Source organism: Lathamus discolor, chromosome 3 (assembly GCF_037157495.1).
Source record: "Lathamus discolor isolate bLatDis1 chromosome 3, bLatDis1.hap1, whole genome shotgun sequence".
NCBI classification, from domain to species: domain Eukaryota; kingdom Metazoa; phylum Chordata; class Aves; order Psittaciformes; family Psittacidae; genus Lathamus; species Lathamus discolor.
Genome location: NC_088886.1, coordinates 38888806 through 38908290, shown reverse-complemented (window position 1 = coordinate 38908290; position 19485 = coordinate 38888806). Strand labels below are relative to the sequence as shown.

The 19485-nt window shown below is 41.6% G+C and overlaps 3 protein-coding genes across 6 annotated transcripts in view; 2 read left to right on the top strand and 1 right to left on the bottom strand.

Annotated features, from left to right (window-relative positions):
• KCNAB1 (potassium voltage-gated channel subfamily A regulatory beta subunit 1) overlaps positions 1-5420 on the top strand; it is a 69982-nt gene extending 64562 nt beyond the window's left edge. For all 3 annotated transcript variants that reach the window (XM_065672649.1, XM_065672650.1, XM_065672651.1), the window contains exons 11-14: positions 379-473; positions 2026-2146; positions 3206-3294; positions 3932-5420. In XM_065672649.1, coding sequence (XP_065528721.1) covers positions 379-473; positions 2026-2146; positions 3206-3294; positions 3932-4021 — 395 coding nt within the window. In that variant the 3' untranslated portion in view covers positions 4022-5420. The remainder of the gene's footprint in view (positions 1-378; positions 474-2025; positions 2147-3205; positions 3295-3931) is intronic.
• Positions 5421-7440: 2020 nt separating this feature from the next.
• Positions 7441-10638, bottom strand: SSR3 (signal sequence receptor subunit 3). Its single transcript, XM_065674712.1, has 5 exons — positions 10428-10638; positions 9760-9886; positions 9287-9385; positions 8196-8327; positions 7441-7987 (listed from the first exon to the last, which is right to left on the bottom strand). The coding sequence occupies exons 1-5, from the start codon at positions 10564-10566 to the stop codon at positions 7921-7923; spliced, it is 564 nt and encodes a 187-aa protein (XP_065530784.1). The 5' UTR covers positions 10567-10638; the 3' UTR covers positions 7441-7920.
• Positions 10639-10689: 51 nt separating this feature from the next.
• TIPARP (TCDD inducible poly(ADP-ribose) polymerase) overlaps positions 10690-19485 on the top strand; it is a 41194-nt gene continuing 32398 nt past the window's right edge. The window contains exons 1-2 of one of the 2 annotated variants that reach the window (XM_065674711.1): positions 10690-10899; positions 13394-13472. The gene's annotated coding sequence lies outside the window, so the exon portion shown is untranslated. Of the gene's footprint in view, positions 12191-13393; positions 13473-19485 lie in introns of both variants that reach the window. The other variant, XM_065674710.1, reaches the window with a different exon arrangement.

The window sequence follows — 19485 nt, the reverse complement described above, 5'->3', positions numbered from 1 at the left end:
GGGTGGGAGGTGGTGCCCCTGCCAAGCAGGGCCAACGCAGGAGGGACGTAATGGTGTAAGGCAGGGTAGGCACAGGAGACACCTGGTCAGGAGTTCATATACTTTGCTGCAGCAGGACCAGGATGGATCTGGAGGCTCTCACAGCAGGGTTTTGTATGAATAAGGTACTCAGTGTTTTCAAAGAAGATGCTGCTGATGTCCCTTAAAAGCATCAGCAGCATCTTCCTGGAAGATGCCAACTGAATGTCACTGCCAGCGGCTGCAGAAACAAGCAGTAATTGTTTTGCTTTTATTTTTTTTTTAACTGAAACTCATATTTTTGATACATCTCTGATTTCTCACTATCCTCTAAAATCACCTTCTCCATTTTCTCTGCAGGGGTTGGAGCAATGACATGGTCCCCACTAGCCTGTGGGATCATCTCAGGGAAATATGGTAATGGGGTCCCTGAAAGCTCAAGGGCTGCATTAAAGGTACTTTTTTATTGCATGTTTGAGAAAAGTAGATGTGCTGCTTTTGTGAGGGCAGGAAAATAACAAAGGGAAAACAGATCCCTTGTGAGAAGGCTGGCCTGTGTGCTGCTGTATTGATAGATCAGCTCGGTTTCTCTGGCAACCATACTCCAAAGTGTGGGAGAATCTGGGTTACAAAGATGCTCATGTTCCCCATGGCAGTGAACTGATGGCTGCAAGCTGGTTGTGGGGCAGCACACGACTGGAGCCACATTTGGAGGGGTGGGGTGTGTGTCTACAGAAGGATGCTGTCACAACCCTTAACACTGACCTGAAAGAGTCAATGAAAAGACACAAGCCCAGGGTTTTTGTTGTGCTTTTAATGCTCCTGGCTGATGTTAATTGATACAGCTGCTGTGACTTCAGACCCTCTTAACCCCATGGAAAGGGTAAACCAGACGTGGACATTACTTTTCTGACCACCTTTCCCTGGGCAGCAGCCCAGGCAGAGAGTATGGGTGAGCAGTGGTAGGAGGTCATACCCATAGAATCCTTCCTGGAAGCCCCACAGGCCGGGCAGACCCCAGCACCCCATGAAACCCATGGGTCCTCGGTGATCCTGCCCTCTGCTGGGCAGAGCAGCAGCCCTCTCTTACATGTTTTAGCATTTTGGTGTCACCACAGGGCTTGGTTTCTCCCATCATTATCCTGCTTTTGTTCTTACTGGGGGTTATGGGGTGTTCTCCCATAACATACCTGTGGCATACATGTTGTTTAAATGGTTTGGAAAATGGCAGAGCACTAAAATGTCACAGATCTGGGGAAAAAAATCAACCAGAATGATATCTGAGCCTCTCTGTCAGCTGATGGGCAAAAGCCAATGCTGCCTGACAAGTGCCAGCAGACTGACATACATCCCTGTGCTGGTTTTTGCTCAGCTGGGTGCTTTTAAAAGAAAAGATAGAGTCCTCACTGACTTGTTCACAAAAGGAAGCATTTTCAAATGTAGCATTTCATTGCATTTGGGATTTTTTTCCAAAATAAAATACATTAACATTTGGTAAAAGCTAGCTAAGAGGCTGGCATTGTAGGGAGGAATCCAAATTAAATTGATGTGAGTGAAGCAGAATCAAGTTTCAGGTCTGGAGCTGGGAGAACTAAAATCTCAGCTTTGTTTAATCAATTTTTAAACCTGGAATGGTAATAGATTCTTGAACAAGATCAGATGTTCTCTCACAATTTGGGGGGGGGGGGGTGTCAAAATCTTCTCAAGTTGACCAATACTTCACTTTTTTCCCATTCTGCAATCAGATCCAGTGGTGCAAAAATAAAACTGTGGAGGTTCCAGGTTCTGGGCTGAGTCCATCAGTTGCGTAAAGCCAGAGAGATACAGACACACAGGCTCCCACAGGAGACATTCTTGGCCTTTCACAATTGCTTTGTGCAGCAAAGCATTGTGCCATTCAGCCTCCTGGGTTGGATATGGCTTTTTAAGAGCCGCTTATAATTGCCTTAAACTTTCTATTTTGGGCGATTAAAGTTAACAGTCAATTGCAATGTAATTAATCTGCAGTGCTACCAGTGGCTGAAAGAGAAAATCATAAGTGAGGAAGGCAGAAAGCAGCAGGTGAAGCTGAAAGACCTGTCGCCCATTGCCGTGCGCCTCGGGTGCACACTGCCTCAGCTGGCTGTTGGTAGGTGATGGGGGTGGGCACTATTCTTGCACCTTCACATTTGTCACAAATGCAGAACTTAGCTCACATCCTCATAGTGCAAAGGGAAATACTCTGCATCAGGGCACAAAAAGCTTGTGCCTTATGTGTTGTTGAGATGAGTCGAGGTGAAATCTTGTATAAAGCCATAAAGCTACTGGTATTATGTTACTGCTCCCATCATTTGTTTAAGTATCAGTGATGGTTAGGTAAATGGCAACAAAGAAATAGATGTGTCATCTTTTAAACTGGACAATAGATGGCTTTGTGTCTGCCTGCATCTATAGATCTGTTTATTACTCAAAACACTTGAATGATTATTTGCTGTCGGGGGTTATAGAATAAATGCCAGATGGCGAATGCAAAACCTCATTGGGAAAAGGCTAAAATGTTTCAAGCAACACAGGAAAAGAAGAAAACAAAACAAGCTGTAGGCTACTAAAATGCCATTTATTGCCTTTGAAGTAACCCCTGGTCCATTACCACCCCCCTCAAAAAAAAAAAAAAAACTTTCATCTTTGCTTCGTCAGGTTTTGAGCAGTAAAGTTAAAAATTATTTAAATAAGCTTGTTTCCAGCATCATTACCAGGCTTTGATTGACAAGACGGTTAGTGTAGCTTGGGCCATCCTCTGGGGTCCAACCTGACCTGTCTGTTTCTCTGAACAGTCCCTCCCCCCATGGACGCTATCAGTTGCTCAGCTGAAATATACCACACATCTGTTAGAGAAATGATTCCTGGTTCAAATAGCCAAGAGCTGAATCTTTGTGATTCGTGACAGTAAAAAATACAAGGCCTACAATTAAGACAACTGCTGGCCCACAGACCAAGATCAGGTGGATGCTGGAAGATCTGCTACGTGGTTTTGCTGTATGATCCATGCACCTTCCTGGTAGTACCGGAGGAGTAACATGAAGGTTGAGACAAATAATACTGTCATTATTTTTCAAATAGATATAGAAGCTCTAAGAAACATTAGTATCTGGAGTAATGCCATGTCATGAAGCCTATGTTCCTGATGATCTCGTGACTTTATTCCCAGCATGGTGCCTCAGAAACGAGGGTGTGAGCTCTGTCCTTCTAGGATCTTCCAACCCAGAGCAGCTGATAGAGAACCTTGGAGCCATACAGGCAAGTGCAGGTGGTGGCGGGACCTCAGCAGAGGTGGGGGGTTAGCTGCTGTTCAGCTCCATATAGGGTAACCAGCGTACCTCTAGATTAGCACCCTCCTCTCACATAGTTTCAATACTTTGCAATTTGTTTCAGGCATCTTCCAGTTCTAGTTATGCACATTAATTAGGCAAACCTGTGGTGCATCACCATGACTTACCACCACTTGTGGTAGTCATAGCCCTGTCCAGCAATAAAAGGGTGGCTTCAGCAGGTCTAAGATACCTGAAAATCCAGGACACACTGTGATAGATTCTGTGCTAAGTCTTCCACAGGGCACATGTCACTTGCACCCACCTTAATTATTCTCTGTTGCTTTTAGCAATAAGAGCTTCCTCTGATGTTCCAGCTACCAGCTTGCTTTCTGCTGCAGCTGAGCAATATTCTATATATGAAGTTTAGGAGCACTTCTGTGATTCTCTCACTGGGTAAAGACACTACAGTCATTTTTCCTTTAAGGGAGAACAGTATTACAAGAACGTTTAAATATCTGCCACACAAAACCCCAGAGGAAATGTTATTTGATAAAATCTAGATTTAAATGTGGAAAAACCTTTAATGGAAGCTTGATTAAACATGGGTTTTCTTCTACCCCTAGGTCCTTCCAAAAATGACATCCCATATTGTAAATGAAATAGATAATATTCTGGGAAATAAGCCCTACAGCAAGAAGGACTACAGATCATAATGCGATGCATGAATTACCTGGACTGCATGGTTTTAGCAGTGCTCTGTACAGAAGTACAGCCCCGAATTAATACCTGGTCATGAGAATCATTCAGCAGTTTGCTGCTCAGTGTCTACTGTCACTGGATCCTTTGAGATGTGTGCTGTTGCTACTAACCTGCAATGAAATTTAAAAGCACAGTTGATCTCTCTTCAAACCAAGAATAATACTGTATTTTCTTACCTTTGACCGAATTCATTAATTTTTACTTTACTCTTAGCACCTCATGCTTTTGCTGTGAAAAACACTTGTAAAGCAAAAAATAATTTATAACCTTCAGGTACTTGGTAATTAACGAAGGATGTACAGATCTATTTTTCAATGAAGAAAAGCCAGATACAACTTAAGGTTTTAATAAAACCACATTTGGGATATCTCAACTATAAGGTTTATTCAGGTTAACAGACTTGAAGGGGCAAGTTCAAATTTTCAATTTTCTTTTTGATGCTGAATATATGCTTTAGATTTCATTTGTAGTTGAATAAAGGATGTAAGAATTAGAAATTAGATAGCTCAACTCCTAATGATATAATTATTTCAGCTGTGGAGTGCTCCTGGGAAGTATTTCTGAGTACAAGCCAGAAGAGCAGTTTGCAAACCCAAATACGCATGTCAGGTTAATAAAAACAATGTCTGCAAAACTCTTAATTCTACATGAACCTCAAACTAAGAAAGCCATGATAAAATATTGGGTTTTGCATCTATAGACATCTGCCTCTATTTCTGCCTGCTTGTAGACAGAGCTATTGCAAATGTCAATATTTATGAGCTTTTATGGATATAGATACTTATAAATATATGTAATATATAGCTGCTGAAAAATACCAGAAAATAATCAGGTACATATTCTGGTGGAAGGCTATATTTGCTTTAACTTGTTCTGGAATCGGGCATAAGTAAATGCATAATATTTTTAAGTCACATTTTAAACAGGTATTTTTTTTTGTGAGCATTTCATCCCTCTACAGGAGTTGAAAGCAAGCATTTATATTTTAATTTGCATATCTTAAGAATCATGTCATCTTTTACCATGAGTTTGCTTTGTAAAATGCACTGATGATTTCAGTAAGTATTTCTCAGTTGTATTGAACTGTGTACTTTGGATGCATACTTCCTTGGGGTTACAGTTATGTACAGTATTTGTAGAACTCTTGTTCTCTAGTCCCCTGAACTCCAGGGTTATCTGCAGAGTGTGTGCAGTGTTCAGGTGGGCCATGTGAACAGATACTAATACTTGAGTTGTCTTCTCCTGTACTTAATCTAATGAGCTATGGTATGTGTAAATGGCTGCTGTATATCCAGAAATGCAGTCTGACTTTGGCTTCTGCTTGGACACAATAAAAACATTTTCTGCATCTAATTCTATACTTTGAGACCTCTTACTGAGACTGATTTTGAAACAGCAGTGTTTTATGTTGAAAATGGATACGTATCTTTCCACAGGGAAATGATGATCTTCAGCTGTACTCAGGCCAGGCAAGGAACAATGACCTCAGGCCAGACAAGTGGGTACAGCTGGGGACTTAAGGGCTGGGCTAGCTGCACACCTTGGAGAAGGTACTTACAGAAGTTAAGTCTCATAAGGCAGGTATCAGTTGCATATAACATTTTGACCTGAAATAAGCATAATGTGAGCACCCTCCTGACAGCTCTGAAGTCCACAGTAGTTCAGTCACCAGCCTCTCCAAAATGACTGGCTGAGGTGGAGTCTGCCACCGCAGCTTTTCTCATGTCCCGGGTATGACTTGGTTTCACTGCCCTGAGCCCTACCCCCCTAATGTTGCAGTATTAGCTGTAATAATGAACTATTTAAGTATTTTTAAATTTGCTTCATGGGCAGCATAAAGGCTTTTACCATTACATAGTTAACAGCTTAATTTTTTATAATTTCAGAATTATTCTGCCAGTAGCAGACTAGCTCCTTTTCTTACTTCTCAAGGTATCATTTAATATTCTCTCTTCTCAGATACATGGGAATCCAACAACATATTAAAATACTAATTCCAAACTTTTTTTTTTCAATTGAAAATGAGATGCCATTGTCCCTTAGAGCAAAAGCTTAAGTCAGCTTCCCCAGTGCTCTGAGGGCAATGGGATGCCAAGCAGCAGCCTGCCTTTAGGCTAACATTCAGCATTATACTGAAGAAACTGGGTGCAGCTGGTAGTGGTGACTGCAAGAAGAAAAAGCCATCACTATCATCCCCCAAAAAAACCAAAAAGTTTTTCTGTGAAGTCCACAGAAAAGACTAGGCTTGCTGTAGAAAACAACCCACCCAACCCATGCACCTGCTTTTGTTTCAGTCTGTCAATGCTGAAATTTGTTTCATATGTGCTGAATATTTAAGACTAAAATACATATAATTTATACCCTTTATGATAAGTGTTTATTATCTTCTATAATACCTGAAGATCCACATAATTTCAGGGAAAAGTCCAGTCCATTTGAAGTGTTTAATGACCAGCCAGAAAAGTAATTTAAATAGCATCTCTAACATACAACAAAACCACTGGAATTTTCATGATGTGAACACATGAATAGTACTATCTTTACTGGGAAGCAAAGTAAAAGCAGGGGATAGTTAAGATTGAAGACACCCCATCCAACCCTGCCATCTAAAGGATGCTGAGAAGTACTGGAATAGTCAGCAGGTACCCGATCTTCTGGCAACAGTTTTGTGAGACTGTCCTGGTTGCTTTTGTCAGAAATAGTGACATTAGAAACCCACCATAGACTAAGGCAAGCCAGATACACTGTCTCCTGAACTTCAGAATCTTCATTTTACTCTATTTCATGTAAGTACAAATCTTATTGAAGATTAGCAAAGTAATTGTTAACATTAAATCTGATTATAAGCTTGCTTTCATCCCTGTTTAGGATTCCAAGTCTCTAATGGCAATATCTGTAACTTCTAAAATAGAATACTATTAATAGTAGTAGAGTTTAGCATTTAACTTATAGCTGCTTCACTGATAGCATGAAAAAAAGGCAAAGCATTGTCTGACAAACCCATTGTAAAAAGCCAGCTAAAGCATTTTTATTAAGCTGTTCCAGGAAAACTGGCAGGCTTTTCAATTTATTTACTCTTTAAACGCTAAAAAAACCCAAAAAAACCCCAAACCAACAACCCCCCCCCCCAAAAAAAAAAAAAAAAACAAACAAAAACCAACACTTCAAAAACATTTTTCTAGGAGGTTTGGGGCTTGTTCTGACTCCAAGTTACTCAAAAATGAGAAGTATTTCCAACAAAGGCAGTACATATGCTAACTTGTATAAGACTCCTCCCTTCTGGAAGCAGAAGGAGCTGACAAACCTACACCTGCTGCTTGCCCCTGAAAATATACATAAAAAAAAAAAAAACCCAAAAACGAAATACAAGGAATTAAATGACAAAAAAAAGCCTTTATTAAAACTTTTCAAGTTACAATGATAAATGGTGGATTGTCACTTTTTATGATCAGTGAGTTTGGCTCTTACACCACTCACCAAGCTTACAGGGAATTGTGTTACAGGTTTGAAGTACAACTGTTTGTGCTGCTGTGTAGCAGCCTGCTACAGTGTACTTTACCACTCTATAGTACCTTCACACCTATGCAGCGCTTCAGAAAGGTTCATTGTGGTAACTGTTTGCACACCACTTCCTTTCATTGCTAAGTAAGAAGAAATTATTAATTTGGTTATTGAATAATACCATGTAAAGATACCAAGAGTAAATACAGTTAAATCATTTTGGATTCAAACCCTCCCCCCCATGCTCTCAAGCAGTCACACTATTAGAAAAATGTATTTCTATTCCACCCTTAAACTTCTGTATGGCAGTTGAACCCTCTCACAGAAATAAACTGCTGTAGTTTTTTTTTGACTACTTGGATCCTGTAGAGAGCAGAGCAATCAGTCCAGATGACGCACTTATAGAAAGAATATAGTTTCTGCAGGGAAAAGGTTAAGGATATATATATATGTAGCTATACTACATCTTTAATACAGAAGATTTAGAAGCTTTACGAAAAACAAGGAATTGAAATGAACTGCATGTATCAAGAGAGCAATCTCACAACTCACATCACAAATATAGCTGATAATGACAACACACAGGAGTAGGACTACAGTTGTTTCAAGCGTGGTAATAAAGGATACACAGTGGGGTTGAAGTTCTTCAGCACAAAAAATGAAGCAATGATGACCAAGACCAGAAAGAGAGTATTGTTGTAAAAGATAGAAAAAGTTGTTGCTTCATAGTCTGCAACTTCATTTTTCTTCCACAGAATTCTAGGAAGAAGTAGAGACATTATTTCAAACATATTTAAATCAATGCATATCATAGCATACCCACCATTATGAAGCAATTAACACCCAGAGGATTGTAAAACCACATACTCATTGGTTTTGTCATAGCCAGCTTCTTGAAGACAGAGCACAGCAAGAACTACCAGTCAACTCATTAGACAAAACCCTGCTTATAGCATGCACTTGTATGCTCAAATGTCTTACACTTGTTTTCCTACCAGGGACATCAAAACTAGCCCTTCATAAACAACATTTCTTGTGAGCCTGAATCTGTTAAGATGTTACCAGCATGCCTGGCAGTAAGTAGGGAAGATAAGGCTTTTTGCTCCAAAGACCTGATGGTTCATTACCTCGCATCTTGTACAGTCCTAATGGGCATCTACGCTAATAGCAAGTGCTTCCTGATGCACTCATCAGGCATGTGTGTGGATTTCCATTGGTATGAGCTATTCAACTGGAAATCCACACACCAACACATGCCAGGTATAACCATGAGAGTAACAAATACAACCAGTGATTAGTGGTGCAGTCTAGCAGTATATGGAAATGCTAGTCTGAAGGAACTTGCATGCCACTCCTCAGCCTGTCCTCAAGGAAAGGAGCTTTTATTTCTGAAGACAGTGGTGATGCTTACTCTTCAGAGAGTTATCGTAAGGTGTGTACAATAAGGTGTTTCGCTTTGCAGCTCAAGGACTGAGAGGTTGCCCTACAGGACCTTAATGATAAAGGCTTCAATGTGTGAGACCTTACATTGATTACTCACCTTGAAAAGGCTTTACAGATGAACAAAGAGCTGACAGTACAGCTTCTACTTATCAGAATATAGGAAAAAAAAAAACCATGGCCCAATATCTCTCATTGCCTTAAAGATGGTAGGCAGTATTACAACAAGGGAGAGGAACAAACAGGATTACTCGTTTGTTCAGAACAAAGAGGATTACCTTTCATCCTTCTCCTTACGAGACATCTTCCTATTGTCTGCCTCAGACAGCTTGCGAGTAACTTCTTTGGAAACAGCATCTTCTCTTTTCTGTGCCACTCTGTAAGCAACTTCATTTATGTTAAAGTTGAAGAAAAGAAAACCAACCCCCAAACAACAAAAATCCCAATAAAACAACTCTGGGATTACAGGAAGTTGTATTTACAGTTAAGAATAAAACTTAGCCAAGACACTGATCAGTTTTTCCTCAGAAGCAAAGTAGCTTTGCTGTTTCATTGTGCTCTTAACTGACAAGAATAGTCTATTTCATAGTAACGAGAAGGATAACAGAAACCCAAGTAGGAGAGACTTCTGTGTAAATAGTTTCTGGAGTAACATTTCAGACATTCTAATTCATAAAAGAAGATGTTGCAAATGCTGGTTTTGTTAAATCAGTTAATATTAAGTTCTGCTTCAAATAGCCACCAAACTTACTTGTGTTTGAGAACAAACTTGACATTCTTGTATGCAAAAGCTACTAGATAGGTACTGATGAGGGTCATTACACTATACAGGACTGCGGACTGAACAAGATCCATATGCCATATCCTCCAGTAAAGCCCTTAAAACAAAAAAACAGGAAAAAAAAAAAGACATTTTGAGTGGTTTCCCTCTCCAAGACAAATGCCACAGAAGTCCTGCACAGGTTACTGTGCTCTGTAATTCAGCACTGGCTTTGCAAAATCAGCCGGGGGGCTTTCAAACTGCATTAGAAATACTTTGGAACAAAGAAGTCTGCTTTGCTTGTGGCTGGTAGGGGCCATATGGGACCATATCACACGCAACTGAGAAGCGGCCCAGCCCAGCCAGACTGACACGTCAGTGTTCGCCCGGTAGCTCGTCCATCTTTACCCACCACAGAGCCATCACCCTGCCCACTGTTCCAAATGGCACCGGCTTCCAAACTGGATCTAACACAGCACAGAGACAACCAAGATAATCCCAGCTGAGGCCGGCTCGAAGCGGCGAGCCGGCACCCCGGGGACCCCAGACAGCAGTCGCCAGCGGGCCGGGAACCCGAGGCAGGCTGCGAGCAGGCCCTACTCCCCCTCCAGTCCTGCCGCTCGCCCCCCAGCCCGCGTCAGCGCGATCCCGCCACTCACAGATGGGGATGGCGGACACGATGAAGGCGTTGCCGAAGAAGAGCGCGGAGGACTTGGCAGAGAGATTACGGCTGAAGTCCTGCAGGAGCAGGTCCTCCTCGGACTGCTGCCGCCCGCCGGGGCCGCCCTTGGGAGCCATGGCGGGGAGCGGGATCGAGACAGTCAGCGCTCGGCAACCGCGTCCGGGTCAGGCCGCCAGCGGGGCGGGGGCGGGTCTGTCCCACAGCACTTCCGGGGCTGAGACAGTTCCACCTCTGTCGGGAGGCCGTTAAGACCGTTAAGACCGTTACGGCCGTCGCTCGCCTGCCCGCCGTGGGTGCGGGCAAGTCGCAACGCCGGCAGCCCCGATGAGGCGCCGCGGAGCCCGCCCGCTCCCCGCGGCGGGGCTGTCCCGGGATGCCGGCCGGCGCCGCGGCATGGCGAGTGGGAGGCCGCCGGGCTGTGGGGGCTCGGGCTCTGGAGGTTGAGGCAAGTGAGTACTGGGGGGACGCGCTCCCTCCGGGGCTGCCGCTGAAGCTGTAGCGGTTTGCCTCGGGGAAGGAGCGAAACCCCCGCCGGGCATCGGCTCGTCCCCACTATGTCCTTATTGTCCGTAAAAACCCAACTTCAGCTCCCACAGAGTTGGTGCTGTTGTTGCCGTGTGTTCATCTGGTTCTTTTTCCAACATATTCCAGTCTAGTCGCACTTCTGCAAAGCATTCCTGTGTCATTTTGACTCCCTGAAGTGTTCCCTAATCTCCCTCACACACACCAGTTTGGGAAGCCGCAGGAGGGGATCTCTTCTAAACGGTCCGTCTACAGGCAGTGATAAAAGCCTGTGGGAGCCCACAGAAATTTCGGGGATTAACAGTAGCGTCTTGCTTGAAAGTGTGAAGGGCCGGCCGGTGTGATACAGCTTTTGCGATGTGGCTCTGATGGTCTGCGGTGACTGTAGTACTCCTTATCTCCTGCAACAGCGCTTTTTCCTTAGTATTTGGAACGTCTCTGAGACGGCTTTATTTACCAGTGTGTATCTTTGTAAAATTTAATGGAAGGAATTCTTCCGCTTATTTCCCCCCAGTTGCTAATCTTTGCTTGCAGGAAAAGATATGAAGTGCACACAATGAGGAATGCTAGCTGGAAATGAAGTTAAATTTATATAATGAAAAATCGTAATTCATTCTGATGGAGTTCCATAAAACACTTACATATAGTACTACTGCCTTTTACCGCTTAACAAATTTCCAAGGCCAAACTGGGAGTGGATTTTCAGGATTCAAAGTGAACTGAATGTTGTGTGCTAGCAGAATGGTATTGCTCATGTATTATCTACAGACAACTATGGGAGGTACCCTTCTGCTGGTAAGACTTTCCTTCTTGGCTTGGAAATGCTTCTTCATTCCCAAGCTGGGTTAGTGGCACATTAGCTGATCAGATGAACTGCAGAAGTTCTGAGTATCACAGAAACTTCTGCCTGTGTCCAGCAGACACGTGTGTGTGCTTTGCTGGGTTTGCAAGTGGCCCTGACTTTCACTGATTCATTTTTTATGAGTATCTGTTATGTGAAACACATGGATACCTCTTCATGTCTCTCTTCCTTACTCCCTGCATCTCTGGATTATAGTAACCTGTTCTGAAATGGCTTCAGCAGTTCCTGGCTTCCACTGGTGGGGAATGCTGTTTGCCCATTAGATGGCATTCTGAAATCAGTGCTGAGGATCATGCTCCAGAAGAGTGGAAACCAGTGTTCGTTTCCTTGTAAAACACGTTAAAACTAAATGCATGGTAGGTAACATCACTGCTCAATGTTTTATGAAACCAGTTTACCTTTATCTCAGAAATCCACTTTTACAATGTTACCAGTCATATGAGTTTTCTTATTAAAGAACATTGTTAAGAGTCATACAAAGTAGCTGGAAACTGTGGGAAAGATTAAGATTGTTTCGAGATTCAGATGTAATCACTGACTCTGTTCTTGCACAGGTTTATTCCTTCTGCTCACCTGGGTGAATTTGTTTTCTGTTGTGGAATGTAATGGAGTCTAACTTTCTGTTCTTGGTTTGGGTTGACGTGGGAAGGATGCTGTTGTTTTGGAACAAAATCTGCCTGGTGACCATCTGCCTCTCCGTTAAGATGAAGTATGACATTGTTTTAGGCAGTGGAATGATGAAAGATTTTATTGAAAAAAAAAAAAAACCAAACCAACAAATGGATACTTTATTTTTTAAAAAAATCCTGGCACTGGCAAACTCTATCTTTAAGCAGAACTCTGCATACAACAAACCTGTCACTGGAGCTTCACACTCACTCTATCTATGCTCCAGTAGCTTCCATAACAGTAAATTGGACAACCAATTTCTGTCAGAATAATACAAGTTTTTGCTTAAGTGCCTAAATTTGCTTTGTCCTGTTTGAATCCTCATTTAGAAACTGCTGGGAACATAAGGCATCGAAATCAGAGGAACAAGGGCTCAGTGACCCAAATGCAAAAGTTCTGATAATGGAAAGAGTAATGCCATTATCTTTGTAACTTACAAAGTATGTTCCTTAACAATTTTATTTTTTTTTTCTAAACCACAAAACCAGTACTAAATATTCAGTAAACATACAGGTTATCTTTACTGCTCTCACTTTTTCTCTAAATCTCTAAGCTGGACCAAATCTTAAAAAATAAGGGCAGTGACATTTCCCAGCAGGATTTGTGTCATCTATTTTATTGTTGCCACTCACCAGTGTGAAGTATAGACTCCAAAATATGTTTGCATTGGATTGGAAGGTGGACTAATAAGTCCTAAATAAGTCTGCTCTTTAGAAGAATTTTATTTGTCATTTTTCATGCTGGTATGAGCCTTAATGTCCCAACATCTAAGAAAGGTTTTCATAAATACGGCTATCTTACAAAAAAACAAGACAGCCTCCCCAGTGGGTCCGTAACTTATTACTAAGGTTTTTTTTCAGTTGGTTAATTTATGCCATCTCTTCCTCTAGGTGTTGAAATCCTAAAAGAATCCCTAATGTGCAGAAGGGGAAGTTCCTGCAAGACAGCCCAGACAGGGGGCAGCCTCAGGTGGGTCAAGAACACAAGAAAGCTATTGTGGTGGCTCTTCTCATTACCGCAACAGTGCTAGGAATAGGTGCCCTAGTGCAGATGAGCTATGAGCCTTTATAGCTGTAGTAGCAAAAGCAATACCATGATACAGAGTTGTTCTGACCAGATAATGGTTCCTTTTCTCATGTGTGTCTCCAGTGGGTCAGTGTGGGAATATCTGGGATGAAACTGGTGTCTGGACTGTGTGTGGGGTGGGAGGAGTTGGCTGTTTTGGCAGTGGATGCCTGAGGTTGTGTAGCTGTACTCATCTAGCCAATAGTCTTGAACATCTTGGTCATTGGTTAGCAACTTTCTAAACATCTGTTTATTTCTCTCCCTCTTTTTATTGATGTGTTCCATCAAATTACGATATTACAGAATCTTATGTAGCAGTTCTTTCAAGCTGCATTTGCTACATTTTTTCACATTGCATAGTGACCTTTCTCTCAGACTGTTTCCAGGCTTGCCTAGCTATGCCTAAAGCTTGGGAAGTCATGCACAGAAATTGTTTCTGCGAGTAAGACTTCTCCACTGCACTGAAAATTCTGTATCACTCTGAGCTGCAGTTCTTTCTTAGCATAGCTCTGCTGTGAAGATTACAGGCTCTTACACCGTGATGGTTTATACAGTCCTTCTAATCTAGTTCAAAGACTCCTGATAACTGTTTTCTAGCTTGCAAAACCTGTAGAAAAAACTCTCCTGACATCAATACATTATGTGTGAACAGACCAAACAGGACCAGTTTTGCTGTCACCCAAAGTTAATATTAGGATGTCCCAGTATTTCTTATGCCTAAGTGAATCGTTCACTTGTTAGTTAGCTGACATCGTGTTTAACAAAAGAATTCTTAAAAACTCTCAGACAGAAATGTGTCTTTTTCAGGGTAGTGACTACTATCACGTTCCAACAGTAACAGTTGTTATTAAGAAGAAATACTGACTGGCAGGAATACTGAGTCCACATAAAATAATATTTGTGATTAAAATACATGTAATGGCAGCAGTGATGATAGGTGATCTCTGTGTTGTACAGTTTATGTTTGTAAAAGTCACATAGAACATAGTGTGCTGTGTGGAATTACCTCTGTAACAAAAACAATGTTCTCAACATGGACTTAGACACACCCTCTCTGTACTTTGCTTTTATAACACTAGTTTGTCAGAGTAAATCTTCAGAGTTACACTTAACATACGCATGATATTTTAAAATTGTTTGTTTCAGATGGTTATACAAAGTAAGGCAGCAGTAAGTTCAGCTGTCTTTCAGAAAAGTCTCATTTCTCTGGTGTTGTCTCCCCATGCTTGCACATGCTTTTTTCAATAGTGCCGGTGATGTATACTCTGTTGTACTTGGGGGTGTGTATGTTCTCTTTCTAAGTTAGTCTGAAAAAGATATTGTGGATTTGGCCTCATGTTAATGTTTACCCTGAATGCAATGTTTTACTCTAGAGTTGAAGCATCTGTGCAGTCTCTTGCATCTCTTTCAGTTCATTACATGCCATAGTACTGTATGCATTTTAGTTTAAATCATACAACAGCCAGAGGAATGATCCCATTCATATGAAAATACCTTTTTATTTTCCATATGCAACTACATTGTAAACCTACATCTAAAGCTAAAGATTGACTTGGCTGACCCTTGCAGCCATTAATTCTTGCTGCTTACTTACCAACCATTGTGGTTTTGTTTGCTTCTCTGAAAGGGTTTTTTTTTTTTAAGCACAAAACAATCTAATTTACTTTCAGTAACCATTTTACTGTCAAGTTTCCTGCAGGTGATCACTTCCTTTTGCCCTTACTTAAGTGTTCTAGCTGAACCATTTCATTTCTCATAAGATTATCTGTTTACTTTGTTGTTTTAACTTAAGTCATTCACTGAAATTGAGAACACTTCCTAGTAGTGTAGATACAGACTAAAAAGTTTGTGACTAAGACTTAACTTGAAGCTGTCTGTTAGGATTCTCTGTGGAAATTGTGTGTTCTTCTTATTCTCACTATAAGAAATCTGGACAGATTTTCTTTTCTATAGCCTCTAACATCTCTCCCTTCCTCTTCCCCACCTTGTTATTTAGGAAGGAAATTCCGTAGCTTTGAGAACTGCTAGGTTTTTACATTCACATCTAAATCTAAATTCAGACTAACTTTCTTAGTGGCATTTGTTCTAGAGTCAGTGGACTAAACTATGTCCAGGAATTAAATTAGAGCAGAGGAAAAGCTTCACTACAGTTAAGACTGAAACCCCCCCTTTGTTCAAAATTGAACTCTTCTGATATTCTGAAATCCCTGTGTTTGCTTGGAGGTAGTAAAATTTATCATGTGGTAAGGGATTAGTGTGCTGAGTTGTGGATGAACAGATTGGGGATTACTGAAATACAAAAGAAAAACCTTTGAATAAACACATGTGACACTCAGACTGAGCAGCTCTGGCTATCTTTGTGTGAACTAGTTGGATGAGAAGCTTTCCAATTCTTCTGTGTACTGTGCTTTTTTTTTTTAAAGCATTCTGTGGTGTCTGAGGTTTAAAAGTGGAGACACAATCTGGCTGTATTCTTTTTCAGCCAAACCAGTTCCTCGATGTGATTTAGTATGTAGCCCCCAAAAGAGCACAGCTGGAGGGGGCAGTCTGGGGCTGGTAAGGAATGGCACTGGCTTAATACAATTTTGTTTCCAGATGCTATTTTGAGAGGATAGCTTTCTTATCTGGGTGTGGGTTTGCAAAGAATCTATGACTCTGTAAGGGGAAGAGAATGTCTGAGTTGCTGTTGTGGTTTAAGCCCAGCCAGTAACTCAACATCATGCAGCCGTTCCCCTTCCCCCTCCGGACAGGATGGGGAGGTCTGGAAGAATGTAAACCCCATGGGTTGAGATAAGAACAGTCCAGTAATTAAAGTATAATATAAAACCACTAGTACTACTACTACTACTACTACTAATGATAAGGGAAATAACAAGGGGAGAGAATATAAAACTAAAAGGGGAAAAGGAGAAAACAATAAACACAAGTGATGCACAATACAGTTGCTTACCACCTGCTTACCCAGCCCTACCTGAGCAGTCATCTTCCCTTCCGGGTAACTCCCCCCAGTTCATATACTGGCCATGATGCGCTGTGGTATGGAATACCCCTGTGGCTAGTTTGGGTCAGGTGTCCTGTCTCTGCTTCCTCCCGGCTTCTTTTGCCTCTCCTCACTGGCGAGACTGAAAAGTCTGAGTTAGAGTAAGCGCTATTTAGCAACAACCAGTACACCAGTGTGTTGTCAGCAGTGTTCTTGGACTAAAGCCGAAACACAGCACTGCATTGCATCAGCTACTAGGAATGAGAAAAATAACTGTCACAGTTGAAACCAGGACAGTTGCCCTTCTCTGTGTTAGGAAATGGGACGATGTTGCAATAATCATTGAGGTGGACAAAGTAGAGTACATTTTCCAGAGCTGTTGTCTTTTACCTTCTGAGGATGCTGCACTGAAAAAATGGATTGCTATGCTCACCTTTAATTTCTAAAAGCTGGAAGTTGCTGGGTTTCTGTGGCACTTGCTATATCTGAAGGGAGCTCAGTGTAGCATATGTGATCCATTTTTGGTGTTTTGAAATGGTCTCATCTGCCCCAGTTTCCTCCTTTGGCATTTGTAACATTTTGGTTGATAAGTTCTTCTGCAGGTAGACCAAATTAATAAAATACTGTCCATTAGTAGAATCTCAGGGGGCTGCCTTGCTGAGCATTTATCTCGGAATTAGCATGGAACTGACCACACTTTTGAAAAGCAATATTAAATACAATATTTGGAAAATAGTTAAACTCTACAAGTAAGAGTAAACCTAATATTCAAGATCTGGGGCATCTGTTTCTGTTTCTATGCTTTGAGATCTTCAGGCAATATATTGCAGGTAATATGAAGAAAAGCTTCTAAAAGCAGGAAATAAGAATTATGGTAGTCTATTTCATCATTTTGCATATAACTTTTTATTCTGGTCAAACCCAAAATCTCCTGCTTTGTGTCCTGTGGTGGTTTATGCAGACTGACACTGCACATACATGCTCTACAGCCAGATGTGATCCAAGGGTGGCAGACAAGCAATTTCTTGTGTGGAGGCCACTGGAGAAGTCTGTCACCTGCTCAGGAGAACTATAGTTCTAGACATGCAGCTCTGGGTGTGCCACCTAACACGGCAGTGCTATATGCTTTCTTTTTATCATATAGTGGAGAAATACAGGGTGAAAGTAAGGGAGCTGTGTCATTAATGCTGCTGTACTAGGAGAGGCTGAGGAAGTTGAATGAATAAGCCTTTACTATAAGCAGACCTATGTGTTTTGTGTGTGTGGAAGACAATTGGTAGGATGGCAAAATGAGCTAAGGGTGTAACTTGAGATGGTTGGAGTACCTGTGTAGGGCCAAAGTTTATTGCTGGTTACACAGCCAAGTCTGGAACCATCTATTTAGTTGCTGCCTGTGATTATGTATTTGCAAAAAAGGATGCCAGGCAATCAAACAGTTGTTTAAATGTGGGATAGTCAGCCTGTTTCTTTAATAGCATGCAGACTATACACAGTTCACATGTAGTTCACATGTAGTTCCCACACCAGGAAAACATAAGGTAAAATGCAGTGTGATTATGCTGGTCCAGTTCTGCAGTCTGAATCCCTGTTAGTGGGAGCAAGTCACCCAGATGGGATTTCTGAGTCTGAAATGTGTCATCCAGGCACCCACCCACTACCGCTCCATCCTTTAGCAATGTAGGAGGATCTCATGGTGGTTGGTGTCAGTTTACACCTGTGGGTTAGCTCTGGGGTTTCCCATTCCTGCACCCTTGAGTTTAGCAAACATCTTCTGGATCTTAGCCATAGGAATATTTTAGCCTGTAATGTGTAGTCAGAAGAGTTGGCCATCCTTGTGCTGATGCTTCCTAAAATGCTAGTATCTAAAGTAAGAAGGATGAACTAGAAACTGAAGTATCATGTGAAGAATGTTTGGATGAGTGAATAAAAGGGGGTATTTCTGACTACTTCATCTTCTGAATGACTATTTGTAATCATATGTAACACGGACTAACCATCGCAAACATCCGAACTCATCGTGGTAATGCCCATTTCACTCCAATGGTGTGAACAGAATGAAGTATATAGAAATCATATCCAGTCAGTTTTAGACTTCAGGTAATGGCTGAGCCCAGCTATAGTGAATAAAATGGAGATAGGAAATCTGATTAATACTAATACTGAGGATTCTGTAGGAGTCATGGTGGCAGTGAGTGTAGCAGTGCTACGACTGAGAACGGCATGACTTCTTGGCTGGGACAGAAAGCTCTCACAGGATAATCTGTTGCAAGAAAGCAAGGTCCAGGTATGTGTAGGCATGCTCTGCAGCAGCAGCTTGTAGATTCTGGAAGTCTGGTGTGGAGCTAGACATAATGAATAGGACAGGCGTTAGGCTAATGACAGGGCTTAAACCATGACAGCCAGCCACTCAGGTGTCTGCAGTGGTCTAGTTCTTCAGGTTGGGTCTATTGAGCATAATGTAAAGCTCATGTGAAAGCAGTTCAAAACTTCTGTGGCACAGCTGTACAGAACTGCCTCTTGCCAGCAGTATAGCTACATGCCTGTGGTCAGCTGGAGTATGGTGCCAATTTGATATGGCTCTGGATAGAATTATTCAGGTTCATTAATATCAAACTATTGATATAGCTTGGAGATTAATCTATCCACAGAAAACAGAATTAGTTTTGTATTTTCTAGTTAGCCAATCATTGCTAGACTCAATCTGGACCTATATGTCAGAGGAAATTCTTCCAAGTCCTGTTTTTTTTTCTAAATTTGAAAACCCTTAGGAAATGTAAAAGAAAAAAATCTTCACAAACAGAAATAATATAGCAAGGCAGTATGCTGTACCCTTCTGGAATCCTGACTTCAGCAACCCACAGATTCCTGAACTCTAGAAATAAAGCATTTATAGTATACTCCCACACAATAATTCTTCCATAAAGAAATAATCATTCC

Coding starts and splice junctions, on each gene's coding strand:
- SSR3 (XM_065674712.1), bottom strand. CDS start 10,566: ATGGCTCCCAAGGGCGGCCCCGGCGGGCGGCAGCAGTCCGAGGAGGAC. Junction 9,887..10,427: donor CGTGTCCGCCATCCCCATCT/GTGAGTGGCGGG, acceptor TTTTGTTTTAAG/GGCTTTACTGGAGGATATGG. Junction 9,386..9,759: donor AAGTTTGTTCTCAAACACAA/GTAAGTTTGGTG, acceptor AGTTGCTTACAG/AGTGGCACAGAAAAGAGAAG.